This window comes from Kwoniella pini, chromosome 5 (assembly GCF_000512605.2).
Source record: "Kwoniella pini CBS 10737 chromosome 5, complete sequence".
Classification (NCBI taxonomy): Eukaryota; Fungi; Basidiomycota; class Tremellomycetes; order Tremellales; family Cryptococcaceae; genus Kwoniella; species Kwoniella pini.
In genome coordinates, this window is record NC_091720.1 from 631662 (window position 1) to 649977 (window position 18316).

General features: G+C 39.9%; 8 protein-coding genes and 1 non-coding gene across 9 annotated transcripts; 6 read left to right on the forward strand and 3 right to left on the reverse strand.

Moving 5' to 3' along the window:
- Window positions 1-69: 69 nt before the first annotated feature.
- On the forward strand, window positions 70-765 carry I206_104002 (uncharacterized protein; the record flags this gene model as incomplete). Its single annotated transcript, XM_070202867.1, has 3 exons — window positions 70-112; window positions 222-271; window positions 346-765. 3 exons carry the CDS (start codon window positions 70-72, stop codon window positions 763-765), a joined length of 513 nt encoding a protein of 170 aa, XP_070058968.1.
- Window positions 766-1572: 807 nt separating this feature from the next.
- On the forward strand, window positions 1573-2449 carry I206_104003 (uncharacterized protein; the record flags this gene model as incomplete). The annotated part of the gene is made up of 2 exons (XM_019156154.1): window positions 1573-1718; window positions 1810-2449. The coding sequence occupies 2 exons, from the start codon at window positions 1573-1575 to the stop codon at window positions 2447-2449; spliced, it is 786 nt and encodes a 261-aa protein (XP_019011112.1).
- Window positions 2450-2880: 431 nt separating this feature from the next.
- Window positions 2881-3777, reverse strand: I206_104004 (ubiquitin-60S ribosomal protein L40; the record flags this gene model as incomplete). Its single annotated transcript, XM_019156153.1, has 4 exons — window positions 2881-3000; window positions 3066-3157; window positions 3475-3632; window positions 3758-3777. The coding sequence occupies 4 exons, from the start codon at window positions 3775-3777 to the stop codon at window positions 2881-2883; spliced, it is 390 nt and encodes a 129-aa protein (XP_019011111.1).
- A 594-nt stretch (window positions 3778-4371) lies between these two features.
- I206_104005 (uncharacterized protein) lies at window positions 4372-5617 on the forward strand (the record flags this gene model as incomplete). The annotated part of the gene is made up of 5 exons (XM_070202868.1): window positions 4372-4605; window positions 4673-4716; window positions 4806-5041; window positions 5139-5294; window positions 5361-5617. 5 exons carry the CDS (start codon window positions 4372-4374, stop codon window positions 5615-5617), a joined length of 927 nt encoding a protein of 308 aa, XP_070058969.1.
- Window positions 5618-5910: 293 nt separating this feature from the next.
- I206_104006 (uncharacterized protein) lies at window positions 5911-8591 on the reverse strand (the record flags this gene model as incomplete). The annotated part of the gene is made up of 6 exons (XM_019156151.1): window positions 5911-6180; window positions 6244-6986; window positions 7063-7338; window positions 7406-7522; window positions 7617-7988; window positions 8069-8591. 6 exons carry the CDS (start codon window positions 8589-8591, stop codon window positions 5911-5913), a joined length of 2301 nt encoding a protein of 766 aa, XP_019011109.1.
- Window positions 8592-9863: 1272 nt separating this feature from the next.
- Window positions 9864-11782, forward strand: I206_104007 (uncharacterized protein; the record flags this gene model as incomplete). The annotated part of the gene is made up of 5 exons (XM_019156150.1): window positions 9864-10088; window positions 10169-10338; window positions 10412-10893; window positions 10974-11352; window positions 11437-11782. The coding sequence occupies 5 exons, from the start codon at window positions 9864-9866 to the stop codon at window positions 11780-11782; spliced, it is 1602 nt and encodes a 533-aa protein (XP_019011108.1).
- A 651-nt stretch (window positions 11783-12433) lies between these two features.
- I206_104008 lies at window positions 12434-12548 on the reverse strand. Its single transcript, XR_002021933.2, has one exon. It is a non-coding gene; the product is annotated as a 5S ribosomal RNA (ribosomal RNA).
- A 478-nt stretch (window positions 12549-13026) lies between these two features.
- On the forward strand, window positions 13027-16201 carry I206_104009 (uncharacterized protein; the record flags this gene model as incomplete). Its single annotated transcript, XM_070202869.1, has 8 exons — window positions 13027-13995; window positions 14072-14761; window positions 14829-15140; window positions 15201-15461; window positions 15528-15651; window positions 15709-15742; window positions 15804-15952; window positions 16011-16201. 8 exons carry the CDS (start codon window positions 13027-13029, stop codon window positions 16199-16201), a joined length of 2730 nt encoding a protein of 909 aa, XP_070058970.1.
- A 1073-nt stretch (window positions 16202-17274) lies between these two features.
- Window positions 17275-18039, forward strand: I206_104010 (uncharacterized protein; the record flags this gene model as incomplete). The annotated part of the gene is made up of 6 exons (XM_019156148.1): window positions 17275-17384; window positions 17477-17531; window positions 17604-17649; window positions 17718-17821; window positions 17880-17906; window positions 17986-18039. 6 exons carry the CDS (start codon window positions 17275-17277, stop codon window positions 18037-18039), a joined length of 396 nt encoding a protein of 131 aa, XP_019011106.1.
- Between the last annotated feature and the right edge of the window lie 277 nt (window positions 18040-18316).

Consider the following 18316-nt stretch of genomic DNA (forward strand, 5'->3'; position numbering starts at 1 on the left):
GACGCGAACTCAAAATTGACGATGTGCACTGCGATCCAAATGGCGATATAACCATAATTTCAAGCGATAATGTCGAATTTAAGGCAAGCAGCTTCCAGCTGTCAAAGATTAGGTAGGTGAACAACTTGTTCTGCGTCATCCACTTGAAAGTTTTGCCTGATCCCATAAGGCCGTTGGTTGCTCGTCACTCGATACACACTGACTTGCAATCCTTGTTTCAGCAAGTTTTTCTCAGACATGTTCAGTATTCCTTCCCCAGAAAACGATACTCGTCAAAACATCAAGCTCGATTTCCCCTCGAATTCAATCAAGACGTTTCTTGACTTGGTGGTCTGCCTACCGCAGTATCAGATTTTATACATCAAGGGAATTAAAGGCCTTCGAACTCTCCGCTCGCTCATTGCACTCCTTGAGTTCGCTCTTTGTCCCGACTTTATCGTGATGGCGGTTGAAGGAATATTCGACCTAGAAGCCGCAAAAGATCCTATGGAATTACTGGTTATTGCTGGAGAAAACAAGGACGTCGTTGGGGCGCAATACGCCCTCGCGCTCATGAACAGCCACTGCTCCATCGATCGCCCATTCAAGGAGATTGTCGAATTGGATGATGCACTGGAGCGTACTTTTTCTCGACTCCCACAAAAGTGGCAACTCGAGCTTCTGACAGCTATCACTTCCAGTTCTTATTGTTTTTTATCAAAACATGGTCGAGGAAGCTCCGGACTGGACTGGGAGTTTGTCAGTAAGATCTTCAACCCACTTTGATTATTGTATGATGCGAAACATTAGGGGAATCTCGATGAGCGAACGTTCGAAATGTAAATAGTTTATATACTTCGCGGTTAGTTATTAATGATGTGGCTTCCACATGTAAAAAGATCCAAGTGTCGTCGTGATTGCCTTTGCATTTTGAGCCCTTCGGAGGGATACTATCTTTCCCGAGGAATGGAACGATACATTATGAAATACATGTTGTGGCTGATACAGTATAAAGGAAGGATGATGAAGCTAGTATCAAATCTATTGGAAATTTCTCAAAAGTTTTCGGAACTTTTAGAACTCATCGATGTTCAGCATTTTGTATACACACATGTTCAGACTATTGAGATCAAATCAAAAATACTTTATCTAATATGGAGACCAACTTTTTCGAGATGAAATTCTTATTCTTATACTTAGTTGAATTAGTATTAGATATCATGCAAACGCGCTGGAGTAAAGGTAGTTGCACTTTGTAGCATTTAAGTTGATTCATCATATGTATGTTGTCCGAAAATCCTGAACGAAAATCCTCATATCTCCTAAGGTGAGATGTTTGCTATTTCGGATGCAGAAAGGGAGCGCAAAAACAGCTTGCAGCGGGAGAGCTGGTGCATTTTGATGTGTAACACGTCAAAAAGATGACTGAAGATCCGTGCGCTGATACAGTAAAGAAGTATAAATGACATTTGAAGCTGATGAGAACAACTAAACATAATATATATATATATAATGATTTGTTCATCTATTTATCTTTCTTCTTTCTTTTTCTCTTTCCATCATTTCTTGTCAATTCAATCACATTCCTTAAAGATGGAATCCGGAACAGAAATTTCTTCTCCCAATAAAGGCGAACCAACACTTCACCATGTCCATTGTGATCCAAATGTCGACGTTACCATTATCTCAAATGACAATGTGGAACTCCGAGCAAGTAGCTTTCAATTATCTAAATTCAGGTGAGTATCTCTTGTTAGCACCTCATATTCACATTCTCCTGATCGACTAAGTTATCTTGACTGATCAATCACCGTGACACTGTGACATTAGTGGATTCTTCGCCGACACTTTCAGCCTTCCTCCTCCCAACAATCACCGTCGAGAACCAATTCACCTTGATTTCAAAAGCGAAACAATTGCCAACTTCCTCGATTTAATGTTGTTACCTCAACTGTACCAAGAGCACGCAATCTCCGCCTTACGACTTCCCTCCATCATCGGTCCATTAATCGTCTTATCACAATTCGCTATGTGTAAGGATGATTTGATAGACAAACTTCGAGACGCTCTTCGCGACCGCTGCTATTTAGCTCCATTCCAAGTCCTGAAATTCGCTTCGGATCATGAAGAAAATGATCTCGCCGCTACGGCCATCAAGAATTTCCACAGAGCGTTAGGACCTATAAAATTAATGGGGCCTTCATACTCTTGTGAGGGGGAAAGACAACAAAATGCACCACGATGGGAGATGATTTGTTTCGACTTCGCTCAGCTTAGCTCACAATGTCAAATGGGATTATTCACACTCCTTCTACTCGCCACTTATACCAACCCTCAATCCGAGAAATCAATGGAAGTAATGTGGAACAAGATCGGTGAAGCATTCGACCCTTCTTCATCAATGTATGATAAAATCGCCAAATTGCAAGGTTGGAACGGTTGGAATAGCCCAAACTATGAAGATGAGTAAGTTCGTGGTATCACGTTTGATGAGCCATAAGCAATAGGGATTCCACTGTATTTTCAATCCTAGTATGTACTTGGTCCTACTGTGCCGAGCTAGTAATTTAGTGCGTGAACGAGCGCAAGATGTTTATATGCAAAGTGGGTGAGTAACGATTTGATTGGGAATATATCAAACTAGACTTGAATGATAGTGTAGCAATGGCGTGCTCGTGTTGGAGTAAGAAGTTAGCTTCGAAGCTCACTAAATCCCTTGAACATCATAGATCGTATGTCCAATCTTTTCTTATGTATCCTCATTTCGCATCTTTGTGCTTCGTAAGCACCAACCGATCAAGCAGAGGAATGCATTTTTCTCATAAATATACATTTCCTAAGCCCTTCCCATAAACTCCAGAATCGGATCCAAGCTAAGATAATATACAAGGAACCAATAATCTAGTTCTTAATCTTCTTCTTTGGTCGGATTTGGGAAGAGTGACCACATTTTCTCTTTCTACAGTTGGTAGCTCTAGGAGGGAGACGAGCGTAACATTTTCGGCAGATTTGTTTGTCACACTGAAAATGTATAACAGAGATCAGTCATAAATCTCGATGTGTATTCAAGAATGATTATAACCCACGTTGTACTTGTTGGCAAGTACCTTGAGCGAAGGCTCAATGATACCACCTCTAAGTCTGAGTACCAAGTGGAGAGTAGATTCCTTTTGGATGTCTGTAAGATAAAAACGATGTTAGCTCAAAATCGATGAACTCTAAGATCCCATAGCCCATCCTCCATATGAATAGCTTCTATGATCTCCACTGGGATCGACAGATGATAACGACTAGAGATGAACAGTTCCCTCTTCCAAGCCATCATAGCGGTCCTTCCATCTAGAACCCATGCGACACATATCGTCCGCCTTCTCCAACTTCCTCCGTGATTCCCTCAACAACGACGATTCTGTATTCCCATAAATTCTGAATTCTATATCGTACTTCGACCTATTGCATTTTTCCTATAATGAAATAAAGCAAATTGATACCCACTGTAATCGGAAAGAGTTCGTCCATCCTCTAATTGTTTACCAGCGAAAATCAATCGTTGTTGATCAGGGGGAATACCTTCTTTGTCTTGGATTTTAGATTTGACATTGTCGATTGTGTCGGAAGACTCAACCTCAAGGGTGATGGTCTTACCGGTAAGGCTATAGTATCAAAGATTCATCATTAGCTCCTGATCTATCCCTATCCTGTTCTATTCGTGATCAAATTCTTCTCCTTTCTCTAATTTTGATTTATGTTATATCCCATAATGATGATGATGACTTACGTCTTGACGAAAATTTGCATCTATTCAACAATAATTAATCAGTATATGATCTCCAGCTTGATCTAATACAGAAAGGTCGACTTACTTTGAAGGAAACCTGCAAATCGTCAGTAAGGTATCGATAAAGAAATAACGATTATTCAATAAAATGTTGAATTATATTTTGACTGAATGACAGTGAGCGGTAGTGTGAATGAGTGAGTGAGCAGGCAGGCATACAGTAAGGCTTACTACTACTACTACTACTCACTATAGTGAATTAAAATCCCTATGGTGAGAAATTACTTTGATGGAATCAAATTAAAGGTAAAAGATCGAAATAATCAAGAAACTCCGTCAAACTCCGAACACGGCTTTTTCAATGTGGCGTCTTTTGTTCTTTCCTGGACACAAAATGTTGTTCGAGGTTACGTAAATTGCATTTCATGTGGTCCTTTGATTCCGCTAATCGCTTTGGGTGTTGATGGTCGGATAGATATTTATCCGGAAGGTCCAAGATAATCACGAGGACATCTTAACACGGTCAATAAGAGATGCAAGTTGCTTAACGTTCATCAACGACATGTCATGACTCTGAGGTATATGTTAGTTGAGGAGCTTTGAAATAGTCAATCATGATTATTTCATTACATACACGGAGTTGTAGGCCAAATTGGGCATTCCTGAAGAAGAGATATGGCGTAAGGTCACTTATAATTACCCAATCAAATGAACCTCACGCGTACCTCAGACCATTGTTACAAACTAAACAAGATGCAGAAACTCAAAGAGAAGACTTAGAAGGGGTGATGTGCTTAGTTTTGAATAGACCAGAAACGAAGAATGCTCTGAGCGTCCGAATGGTAGGCGTAAGTCGAGTCTAATACTGCTGGGATTAACAAATCAGCAAAGCTGAATCCGGTAAGAGAATTTTAGGAGATGAGGGAGAGTATAGCTAAACTCAATTCAATGTCACCTACGTGAGTTTTGTATAAAACAATCTAACATAAAACTACTATCATGTCTTTACGCTTTTCAGAGGGCAAAAGTATTAGACTGAAATTGATAGCAGTTCAGCAAGAGTACTTCTTCTCAATTCTTCTCATCCTAATATGTTTTGCGCAGGAGCAGATTTAAAAGAAAGACGAACAATGTCTTTTGAACAAGTTTCTCAATTTTTAAATTCTTTAAGATGTTTACTTCATGAATTAGAAGAAATTAAAATTCCTTCAATAGGTATAATAGATGGATATGCACTTGGTGGAGGAGCTGAATTATCTTTAGCATGCGATATGAGAATTGGAGGTAAGTGAGAAATTACTAATCAATTTTATGGGTTTTAACCCAAAAAAATCTGCTGATAATTGAATTGTCTTTATTTTTAAAAAAAAAACTCAAAAAGGGGAAAATACGAAAATTGCATTACCTGAAAGTAAATTAGGTATTATACCTGGAGCAGGAGGTACACAAAGATTAACTAAATTAATTGGAATTTCAAAATCAAAAGAATTAATATTTACAGGTAAACATATAGATGGTTTAGAAGCAGAACGTATAGGTGAGATTCCAATTGATTTCATTGAAAATCAATTAATGAGCAATTTTTAATTGTTTTTCCTTTTAGGTCTTATAAATCAATATATCCCATCACCTAATACACCTTTACAAGGAGCTTTATTACTTTCTAAACAAATTTTAACTTCTGCACCTCTTTCAATTGAATTATCAAAAAAAGCAATTAATTCAGCTATGATTTTACCTTTAGAAGAAGGACTTGATATGGAAAGAAAATTATATAATGGTTTGTTAGATACAAAAGATAGGAAAGAGGGTTTAGAAGCTTTTAGAGAGAAACGAAAAGCTATTTTCACTGGTCAGTAAGAGATTATAAGATTGCCTGAAGACTTTGATTATATGTATTCATATTTTTGTGCTTTTGTTGCGTTTGTCAAGTTGTAAGACATTTCAACATTGTAAAGATCGCAACCAAGTAGATAGTCGCAACACAGGAAAAGCAGAATACTGTATTTAGACATTGCAAGTGACGTGATGGACATAACATATTGGTCATTATACTAATCTATATTAAAATCAAATTTACACGTATCATACCCAATGTATTAGATATGGTGAGTTGTATTCAATGAGCAGATTCGATATAGATCATTGTGTAATCATACTACTGTATTAACTCTTTTCTTCTTTCGCATTTTCTTTTCCCACTCTTCAGCCTCCTTTATTTGATTTAATCGAGCTTCGATCTCTTTTGAATCATTAGGTTGTTCGTATACATATTCAAGACTTGTAATGCCCTTGACAGAAGTACCAGAAAGTATGTTAGTCGAAGCTGATGAAGAAGATAAAATAGGATGATATGATAATCTATCAAATGATGAGGATGTAGGTTGTGTCCATAATGGAATATGAGGAGTCTGTGTATGAGGCTGAGAAAAACGTCAATTAAAATGCGCTCGGTTTATTTTAGGAGGCAGCAAATACAAACTTACTTCGTAAGCAGCTTTTGTTACACCTTTTGACCAATTACCTAAACCCCAATTGTATTTTGAATTCACTTCATCAGGCTTCTGCAATATGATTTCAGGTTCTAATTTTCGCGGTTCTGTATCATTCAATTCCATTTCTATATCTTCTTGGGTTTCTGCAAAATGTTGTGTAAATTCATGAGTTACATCTTGTGATAATCCACTTCGTTTCCTATCTAATGTAGGAGCAATCAACGAATCATTCTTCTCCTCAGAATTGTCTTCTTTGGCTTTCACTTCTACTGCAGCGTCAAATTCTTCCGTCTTACTTTCTAAATGATATACCCAGTGTTTAGTATCATCCCCTTCTAATGTCTTTATCCTTTCATCTCTGTACGCTTTCAATTGATTATTTATCCTACTAGCTTCTTTTGCTGTAAGGTGCATCCAATTTTCCTCATTAACCCCTGCAGATTTCAATTTTTGCCTTTTATTACCTAAACCAGCTTCTGTAAATGGATCAACCCCGTTCCCACCGAAGGAAGTAGTAAGACCTCCTATCGTATAAAAAGGTGCTAAACTATACGCATATCGTCCACCTACATTGGTCGACGAATCGTTTAGCCCTAAATCTCGTAGACTGTTTGAGTGAGTTTGCTGTTGAGCTATCTCATCGTCTTCTGCTAAAGTTCCAGGTTCCCAACCCATCTCCTTACATTTTTCTAATGCATCGGCTTCGTAATAATCATCATTTACCCATTTCCCATCTATATATACACAAACTTTGATCAGCTCTTCGCTGTGGGAATATCGTAGGGTCAAAACAACAGCGAAAAGACATACCTTTGACAACTCTTGCACCCATCAATTTGAACACATTCCTCACAGATACCATAGTGACTTGACGATGTCTCAGATTACCAGCTATCCTTCCTATATCAATTAACAATTGTCTTTCTTCTGCCGTACATGATAATTTCAAGATTTGAGGACAACGTCGTAAGAAGGCCAGTGAATCGGAATATCCACATGCTCTAGCTGCGTCTATTGTCATTGCGTATAGCTTGTCGGGATTACGTCGAGCTGCCGAGGTGAAGGTGACTAGCTTGTATTCACGACCTGTTTGAAGAAAGAGGATTAACCTTCTTTCCTTGTCCATTTCTCGCCAATAGGAACAGAAACTCACCCCCTAATAATCTCCCTTCGGCATCTATTTTGGTATTCCCTTTCTCATCTTCATCTAAGATTACCTCATCATCTCCTACTGTATATTCTATCCCTTTGATCGTTATTGTTGAGTCCACTGCAAGTAATGAGAAGCTGATCAGCATTCCGTCTTTATGCGTAATCGATTTTTCTTTCGTTCTCAAGGAGAAGAAACACCGTGGCGTACTCACTCTCGACGTGATCAGCATCAGGCACAATAGGTTCTCTCCTTCTTTTCGGTTTTCTAGCAGATGAACTTCTGGGTTCATCCGGATCTTCTCCTCTTTCGATTTTCTCCCTTCTTACTTTATCCCATCTTGCTCTAGCTGCAGCAGCAGCGGCACCTTTCACACTAAATCCCCCACGACCCGATCCTCCAGGTATTTTATCAAATTTATAAGGTGTATCGGTCTGATCCTCATCATCTTCTGCTTCCTCTCCTTCTACTGCAGTTAACGGTGTTGAAGGTTTACCTACTGAAGGTCTAGATCGTTTGCGCGGCGTTGAATTTGATACTTGAGATGATAGTCTGACGGGTGGTTGCCTTTTGCGAGGTTTCACTTCTATTTCAGCAGAACCACAAATCATCAGCTTCATTATCGTAATTCAGATTCGACTGCAGTCATGTATGAGATTGACTCACCCTCTTCTTCTTCAGCTTCGCCTTCCAGATCTTCTCCTTCTGCATCCTCCACATCCTCTACATCCTCCGTTTCTTCGGGAGGTATCTCCTTATAACTAACGCTCTTTCTTAGCCTTCGAGAAGGTTTGATCACTTCATGCTCATCTTCTCCATCATCTAACCCATCATCATCTTCCCCCTCTACGGGAACTTCGGCTTTCGGTTTTCCTCGTCCTGCACCCCTTGTAGTTGAAGACCTAGCGCCATTACGACTTTTACCTTTACCTTTTGCTTTGGATCTTGACGGTGTGGGATTTTCGTAGTCCTCCTGTTCTTCATCATCGTCAACATCCTCTTGCGCTTCTTCTTCGGCTTCCCCAAGAGCTAAAGCTTCCTCGTCGCCTAATTGTAGATCTTCTTCGACTTCTACTTCAGGTTCCGGCTTTGTCCGTTTATTTCCTCTTGCCCTAGGCCTCGATGAGGATTCAGCAATCGGAACAGATGGTTGGGCTGCTGCTCTCTTGCCTCGTGTACGAGAGGACATCTTGCAGTTAATTCGATGTCTGATGTATAATTGTCAGGTTTGTCGAGTTGAATAATCTCGTTATCGTCAAAGTATGAGTTCAGCTTTTTGTATACTCATTTGCAACAAGCATAACGTACTTTTGCTCATGTTTGTCCCAACATTCGAAAGACGCGTAACAATTAAAGGTTGAAAGAGTCATTTTGATCCCGCTTTGACCGTTTGACAGGCTCACGCTTCTTTCAAACAAAGCCTTGACGAGCCTAACTGGTTGCAGTTTTAGGCGCATCTTATAATAACGCACCAAAGGATTTTTCAGGGTTCTATCGCAGGAACCCGCAATTTAGGAATTGTTTCCTGAATATTTTCTATGATACGCGAAGGATTTCCTGAGGTTTTATGTGAATTCATCTAAAGACAAAAAACAGATATCTAGATACGTGAAACGATTTCTTGGCATCTCTGCTGAATATAAGGGACAGATATGATGTATACTTCAAAGGTATGAAGGGTTCATGTCTCTATCTGATCTCATACCTGCTTCCATTCCACAAATGACAAGCGCAGGCTCAATCGAAATCGAAATCATCTGCGGAAAACAACATTCAACGACTGTGCAGTGAATGAAAGAGCATTTCGGAGAGATTCAACTAGTCAAACCTTATTCACTCAGGCTTTTTGTTGTTTTCCGAAACTTAAGTCAAAGTAAAACGATAAACACAACAAACGACTTGGCTACATTAGTAGAAATTGATTGAATCAGTTTCGTATTATCAAATTTCTTATTTCGATTTTGTTCAATTCATCTCTTTGTCTATATGTGGTATTAAAACCTATCCTTTCATTTAGTCCTTTCATCAATAACGACTCCTAATCTGCGGTAAAGTGGATTATCGCGTCATAATTGACACGACAGAACCTGAAACATCAAGTATCAGCATACCGAATCGTTACAATCTTGGCAACTCACTTAAAAACATCGCCGTGAATGAATAAGGCCAAGAAAGTGGTTCACTTCTTTCCTGAGTATTAAGACTTGAAGCCCATCGCGATTAATGTTCTGATTGGAATATCATCCGACTGTCACTTCTTGTCTACATTTACAACACGCTCTTTAAACATCAACACGCTCATTGTAATCATAAATATAGCATTTTAGAGCCTTAGAAGCGGCGACGGAACGGAACGACAGAATATATATCTGCGATAGATATTCATTTTTGAGATTTAGAACTATCCCTGTGTATATTGTAGGCGTTGATACGCCTTACTAGAAATTGAAGAGCGAGCAGAATGATCAATAGATTTCTCGCTACATTTTTATTCACTCTCCTTTACATCTCTCCTTCGTTTGCGTTGAAATCATGGTATACAGAACCAGGAGGGACACCTGCTGGATCAGTGGATGGAGATAAAGTGCGAGGAGTCAATTTAGGTGGATGGTTTATATTGGAAAATTGGATGATGCCTAGTTTTCTTGAAGTAGAGCCATTAAATGAATCGTATATTAACGATGAGGTGAGTTTATCTTTATATCTAAAACCTATCGTGATAGCCGAAATCGCGTCAAATTTGCTGATAAGATAATGCATAATTAGTGGACATACACTTCAACATTGGGTAAAGAAGAATCTCTTTCCAGACTTGAAAATCATTGGGATACGTATATCACCGAAGATGATTTTAAGCGATTCGCAAATTACAGTTTAAATACCGTTAGAATACCTATGGGATATTGGTCGTGGACTAATCCAGAAGAATACGAACCGTAAGTATTCTCTATAAAATACTGAATTTGAGTCATAGATTTATGACGATAGACTGACTTAATATGACTTCAGGTATATTCAAGGGCAATTACCTTATTTGGAAAGAGCCTTAAACTGGTCAAGTTGGTATGGTTTAGATGTTTTAATGGATCTTCATGGTTTACCAGGTTCACAAAATGGGCAAGATCATTCAGGACATAAAGGAGATATAGGATTTCAAGCAAATCATACCAATATGGAAAGAGCAATGGAGGCTTTAGCAAATATGACTCAATTTGTTACTCAAGAAAAATTTGATGGAGTTGTAAAAGCAATTGAACTTACAAATGAACCTCATATATTAGAATATAATCCAAATGGAATGGATTTTTACGTTTTAGCTGAATTTTACGTTAAAGGATATCAAGTTGTTAGGAATAATGAACATATAATAAGTGGTGCGAATGAAGTCATGATTATCATTCATGATGCTTTTCAACCTATTCTTAATTGGAAATACTTTTGGAGTGAACCTAGTTTAGGATTAAATTGGACAAATTACGCTTTAGATACTCGTAAGTCCTTTTTTTCTCTTTAAAATGTCTCTTCTTGATTGGAATGACATACTGATTTACTTACTATAACGCATTTGCAGACACCTATGACGCTTTCAATGGAGCAGATCAAAAGACATATCAAGAACACCTTGATACTATTTGTGCTCAATCAGCAGCAATCTCAGAAGCTCAACAATCATTCCCTGTAATTGTTGGAGAGTTTTCATTGGGTACGAATACTTTCTGTGTAGATTATCAATCTTGTTGGGGTATGACACTTGATCAAATGATATCAAATATTACTTCTTCTACCGAAGCTAATTTATTTATGAGGCAATTTTGGGAAGTTCAAAGTGATGTATATGAACTTGGAGCAGGTTGGATATTTTGGTCTGTTCATCATGAACTTGCTGGACCTTGGAGTTGGACTCAATCTGCTGCTCAAAACTGGTTACCTGAAGATCCTTCTGAAAAGATGTAAGTCTCAGTCATTTCTGTTTCTTATGTTTATATCTTTCAAAAAAAAAAAGAATATTGTTAATTTGTTAAATTTGTATATAGTTGGCCATTTTATTCTAACGCTTCTTCTTATTGTTTGGACACTTATAATCCTATTGCAGGAGATCAAAATATACCAGCATTTCCAAATTATGCTAATCCATATACGAATATTGATATTTCACAAGTCACTCGAAAATATTTTGTTAATCAAACTCAAAATGTTGAAAATACTACAGATGTAACTTCAACTGGAGATGCTACTTCAACAAATACATCAGGAACTACAAAGACAACTCAAAATTCAAATTCTACTTCTACTACTTCATCATCGCAAAGGACTTCTATTTTCGATTTCTCATTTGGAATTTTTGGTTTGATTTCACTTTATTTATTTACTATTCTTTAGATACTTTTGCTGGTACAGAGGACAATTTTTCTTTCCCGATTTCCTCTTCATATCCTCAAGATTTAGATTTAAATTAGAATTATAGATTTTATCTAGGAAAAATGTAGCGCTGGACACTATTCATGAATTAATGAAATGATACATATGCGATCGATATTAAGCCAGTCACAGATGAGAATACTAAGTCAAGTTGAGCTGATCAAGGTCAAGCTTCTCTTTATGGTGAGACTCGTGATGCCTGAAGATACTTAAAGGACTATTTTGACATGTGATAAATAATCCACCTGAGAAGGATTCTAATTTTCCTTTGGTTTTCGTCAGAAACGTGAGTATCGTACTATTCCGAATCAAGAAGATGTCAAAGTGGCGATGGATCTTAATGAAACGGCTACTACGCTCGTGGCCTCACTATCCTTCAATGCCAGTATACTAACGAAACATACAAAAGATATAGAAGATCCTGGTGATGAACTCACAGACATCGTAATCTGAATCGTGTTCATTACCAATCAAAACATGTAGCAGTTCATATCACCCATGTCAACCTCTTTTGTTTACTCACCGAGCAAGTAGCCATATTTTCTCATGCAACGTATGTATACGTATCGGAGACTGACATTTGTACACTTCATAATGACCTAGCAAAAGAAAAACTACAACACTCGGGATTCCCAAGTGGTCCCCCACCTTGGTACTAGCCGAGCGATATCCAACTTAACTTCACGGAGCAAACGGGACGTGGTGCTTTCTGGATTCTATGGTCGTAGATGAAAAGCAAGGAGGAATGACGCTTCACAAATTGGAACGGAACGCCTAAGGGCCCTTTGAAGTCTGATAAAGGGAGATACGATCGGGCAGAACTTTGGGAGGAATTGTAATGGCGTTCACTTCAGATAGTGGCAAGCTCCGGCCATACCTATCTCGCTTCGTATGTTCAAGCTTCTACATGCATATCAGTGATAACGAAGCTCGCAATACCTGATGACCGATTGCAAAGTAGCTTGAATCCTGACGAGCAATGCCACATATCCCGATGCAAGGTGTCACTCCACGTGGTGATCCGCGTATATCTCGCTCAACATGACCGAATTGACGGAAAACAATAACAATTGACATCACTCATTTTATCTTTTGCTTAATTCAGCTTAAACACATATCTTCACTTTCAATCTTCGCGAGATCAAAGATTAGAAATTGAGCGGAAGTGCTCAATAAGCTCCCTGATCAGAATTGCTGAAGTCAGTATGCCAAGGCGGAAACCTGCTTCGAGAAATAAAGGTCTTTCAATCGCTACCTCCACTCCGGCAGCATCAAGTCGAGCTACTTCAGCAGATACAAGAGATTCAAGTTCTCTTTCACCAGCCAAATCTACTGCTGCTATATCAGTAGGAGAAGATCAAGAGGTCCAAGCAGAAGAGGAAGGATCTGATGCTAATGGAGTAGAAGAAGTACCAGAAGAGGAGGACGGTGATCAAGATGAAGACGAGGAAGTAGAAGATGATGAAGAAGAAGGTACTGTTGAGGTAGATGTTGAAGACGGAGAAGAGGAGGACGATGAAAATGAAGAAGTAGAAGAGGACGAGGAGGATGAAGATGGAGATGAGGATGAGGATGATGAAGAGGACAATGACGCAGAAGAAGAAGAAGAAGAAGATGGGAATGAGGACGAAGATGAGGACGAAGATGAGGACGAAGATGAAGACGACGATGGAGGAGAAGGTCAAGATGACGTGCCAATACCGCAAATAGAGGTATCTCAGGCGGAAGAAGAAGACCTATTAGATGAAAAAATTGACTTGTCTTGTCCGCCGAATCTCAAATTCAAGTATCCTAAGGCTGTACAAGATATTCTCAAGATATCCGATAGAGAAAGATCCTTCAAAATAGCGAGATTTATCAAATGTCAAGTCCCTGATTGCGAATGTGAGGGACTGGAACCACCTCCGCATCATCAGATAAAGCTCATTGGTCATGATCAAGATGACGAAGACGAAGATGAAGATGATGACGAGGAAGGAGATGGGGACGTTACAATGTCTGAGGCAATGGAGGAACGTAAAAGGCATTGGAGAACGAGTAAAGGGTGGTGGAGATTATGTGGGAATTGTAATCATGGCTGGCAAGGAGAGGGTCATGTTTGGCCTAAAGATGTGAATAGCGACGAAAGGAAACGGAGAGCGAAGACCGTTGGCAGGATCGAAGAACTTCTGCAGGTGAGCTGACGTCCAGATGACCTTTATTGGTCCAAACCATATTGGCTAGCTTTCGGCTGATCTCTGGCCTGCTCAGGACGACGGCTTGCTCGTCAAGTTCCCGACACCCAGAAGGGAAAACACGGTCTCGCTGTTCAAGCAATTAAATCATTTCATCCGACCCGCCGGTAAAAGTACAACTGTACCTGCTTTACCTGAACCTACAGACCTCACCTCACCTCGTGAATCCAGATCCGGAAAATCGCCTCGTGTGAGAGACGTTAGTGATGGAGAGATGGACGTTGACGGAGAGGATGGTGAGAGACCGAGGAAGAGACGCAAAAGCGGAACAGCACAGTCTGACGAGGAGGATCAAGTAATTGATGATGATGCAGACTTAGAATCGGCTAAACCTCATAAACATGGGAAAAAGAAACCTGGGAAGACCGCTGGGAAAGGACGGGAGCCTCGCACGGTTGTCCGAGGAACGCATGGAATAGTTTCAATGGAAACTGACGCAGATGGAAATCAGCATGTTGCTGGGGCTGAAGACAGTAAAGAGGCAAATGAGGATGAGGAAGACGATGAAGATGTACCGCTGGCGAAACGACCCGAATTAGATGAACAAGAACGAAAAAGGCGTACGGAGATAAAGGAGAAGGAAAAGGAGAAAGAGGAGGAGCTCATGAGGAGATTGACCAAAGGAGCGAACGTCGATGATGGCTCGGCCGGCCTAGGTGGTGGTCAAGCTGGAATTGATGTGGAAATATGGGAAGGAGTAGAATTGGTTAGTCGATCTGAGCTGTATATACGCTAGAGCCATGAAGCTGACGTTCGGATGCTGTGGTACCCAGCCCAAATTACCGCTACGTCCAGCAGCGATCGAACAACAGAACAAAGAGATTATGTTACCGGTCGTGTCATCTCGAGAACCCACTCAAGTCGCTACTATACTGTTGATAGGTCTCAAAAACCTGTTTCAACGTCAACTGCCTAAGATGCCTAGAGAATATATCACGAGATTGGTTTTAGACAAAAATCATATCAGTATGGCCATTGTCAAGAGGGGTTGGAAAGTAGTTGGAGGGATCTGTTATAGGCCATTCGAAAGTCGAGGATTTGCGGAAATTGTGTTTTGTGCCGTTGACAGTTCCGAACAAATCAAGGTGAGCCTTACGACATTCAGGTGGTGATTTCTGTAGACTGATCCAGATTACATTGTCTAGGGATACGGGTCGCATCTGATGAATTCGTTGAAAGATCATGTCCGCGCCGCACATCCGACTATCAATCATTTCCTCACTTATGCCGATAATTATGCCGTGGGATACTTCAAGAAACAAGGTTTTACAAAGGAGATATCGTATCCGCGAGAAAGATGGGTGGGGTATATCAAGGACTACGAAGGTGGTACGATAATGCAGTGTACAATGTTACCCAAAGTGAAGTACATGGATGTGCATCAAATGTTGGCTGATCAAAAAGCTGTAAGGGAATCTTCCATACCCATCGTCCAAATTCGAGGGCATTTTAATGACGTTTGTGGGACATAGGCTATACTGGCGAAGATCAGAACAATATCAAGATCACATATCGTTCATCCTGGACTAGCGATCTTCAAGAGCGCCAAACCTGGTGACGAAATCAAGCTGACCAAGGAACAAGTACCTGGGTTGGGTGAGTCATATACTATATAACGTGCATTCTACCTTGCTGATTACGAATATGGTACAGCTGAAAGCGGATGGAATCCTGATCTGGATGATATGTCAGTCTTGCCTATCTCATCCTCGATTGTGGTGGGATCATTTGCTGATTCTTTCCAACAGTATCCGACAACCCAAACGCAACCCGCATCATGTGCTATTACAGCTAGTGCTCAACGATCTGCAGAACGAACCATCAGCCTGGCCATTTACCAAACCTGTTGATGGTAATGTCGTGGTGGATTATTATGAGGTAATAAAAGATCCGATGGGTATGTCGTTAACAGTTACTCGGTGTAACATGCTGATCATATGCCGCTTTTTTTTCAGATCTATCGACAATGGAATATAAACTTGAAAATAATCATTATGAATCGGTTGAAGATTTCGTAGCAGATGCTCGATTGATTTTTGATAATTGTCGACAATATAATGGAGAGAAATCAACATATACGAAACAAGCTAATCAGCTAGAAAAGGCTTTAGATAAAATACTAAAGAAGAGACAGTCTGTGTTGTAAATTTAAAAAGTGTCATCGCATATCATATCATGTACTGTATGGCCCCATGAGTTGTCAAATAACTGCCCTTGATCTGGTCGATGATATACGAGTCTCAGGCTTGGTAATACGGTAATACAATGAGAGATTGAATGATGCGAGTGTCCGGGGCGAGTGTCTGGGGCATCACGCCGCATCAAGGATCGTGGTTCGTAGCTCAATGGGGATGATGTTAAAGGGGAATAGGGGCTAGGGTCACTCGTGTGTGTATCTATAGGCGGCTGCGTGTTTTTTCGACCGATCCAGTCGTTCACGATCAATTTTCTCTGCTATGGCGTTCATAGCCATGAAACTGACGCGCAATGCAATAAGATTGTTCGGAGGATAATAGATCCTATCGTGTACATACATCAACACGAGGAGCATGTTTGGTTTGTGCGCAGCGAGAAAGAAGAGATCAAGCTTAGTCATGGGTTCAAGTCAAACACGATCTCCAAGTGGGGTGGATTTCTAGATTCAAATACTCTATCAATTAAAATAACACAATCACTCATTAACGAGTTATTGAAACTCAACATCGAACATGTTCTTGTTCTCATACTCCCTACAATATTGGCGATCTCATCAGGCTCTCATCACGTCATAAAGTTGTTCTCCGATATTTTAGTCATTCGGCTTTTCCCCACTTTAAGGACATTGAGGGCGATTCGAGGAGAGGGCGAAAACGGCGATCTAATTTCATCATCTGAGGATGATTCCCAAAATAATGAAAGAAAATACTTTGCCATCATCTCCATAGCTTTCATAAACTTCCTTCGTCCTTGTTAATTCGTCATCAGAACGCTCTTCTTCTTTCATGACCATCATTATCATTTTATAACTGATTTTGGGTCAGCAAAGGAAGCCGGTTGACCGAAGTTATGATTAATACAAGGTGAGTATCGCTTCTACTACTTTTGTGTCCTCCTTCTTCGGGCGTTCTTTGAAATTATAATAAACATATTAGTGATTGTTAAATATGCTTAACTAAGTACTTGTATGTCAAAAGTTCCTCTCCTTCATTTTCAGCTGTCCTGTCTGTCTTATTGATCAGCATGGTATCGTTTTACGAAAGAAATAATGTGCTTATTAATGAGTGTTATGAAGCTGAAGCAGAATTGAGAAGAGCTTGGGGCTGGGGAGATGCACATGCTTATGCTAGATTGTAAGTCATCAATATCCATAGTCATACCTTCATGTTCCACTCAACAACAGGACCTGACAACTGGCTCTGAATGTTCATCCCAACCACCGTAGACAGGAGTTCGCAGATTGGTTTGAAGACATTTGGCTAGAGGTTGATTCTTTGACTGTGAGTTCATTTTAGATGTAATATCCCCGAGAACGAGAGTTCTCATGAGCAATGAGTATCCAATTGAGTTAGGATGAAGGCGAACTTAACGAGAGAGCAGAATGCGCTGCACTGCTCGGTGAGCAAAGGATTTAAAAATTTCGCGTAAAATTGATTAGTTTATAGCCTTTCACTACTGTCTTTCAGCGTGTGAAGAACTTCTTACGTATAAACAGATTCCATACGATGATTATTTGAAGTACATCGTACGTATACGAAATTGCCTAAGACCGGATGAAGAATGGTATGATGTGAGTTGATTTCACACCTTCCAATAAAGGATCTAAATTGATCAAATAACTCGCTTAGTACCCTTACGATGTGACTGGGCTTGAGGTAGGTCGACCTTTAGCAACCTTTCGATATATTGGACATACAGGATCAACAGTTGCTGATAAGTCTGTCCAATTCTCAGGAATCAGACGATGAGTCATCAAACGATGGGATGATGTTCCACATGGAGATCTAGCCGGACCACCAGGAAGCTACAGACTCTATTTCGCCTCGACCTATCTGATTCACATATTATATGATTCGTTGCAAATACTGTCATCATTAGGGCTATACGTTGTACTCACCACTAGACTGTAACAATGCCTCGAATGTCAATCTAATCTGTTGAATATTTATGACTCCACATGTATTATTCCTCGACAACGTCCATTTGCCAATCGTTATTTACCTCCGAAATGCTCACACGGAAACACGGTCAAATTACCGAGCGAAGAGCCACGCACCTACGCCTC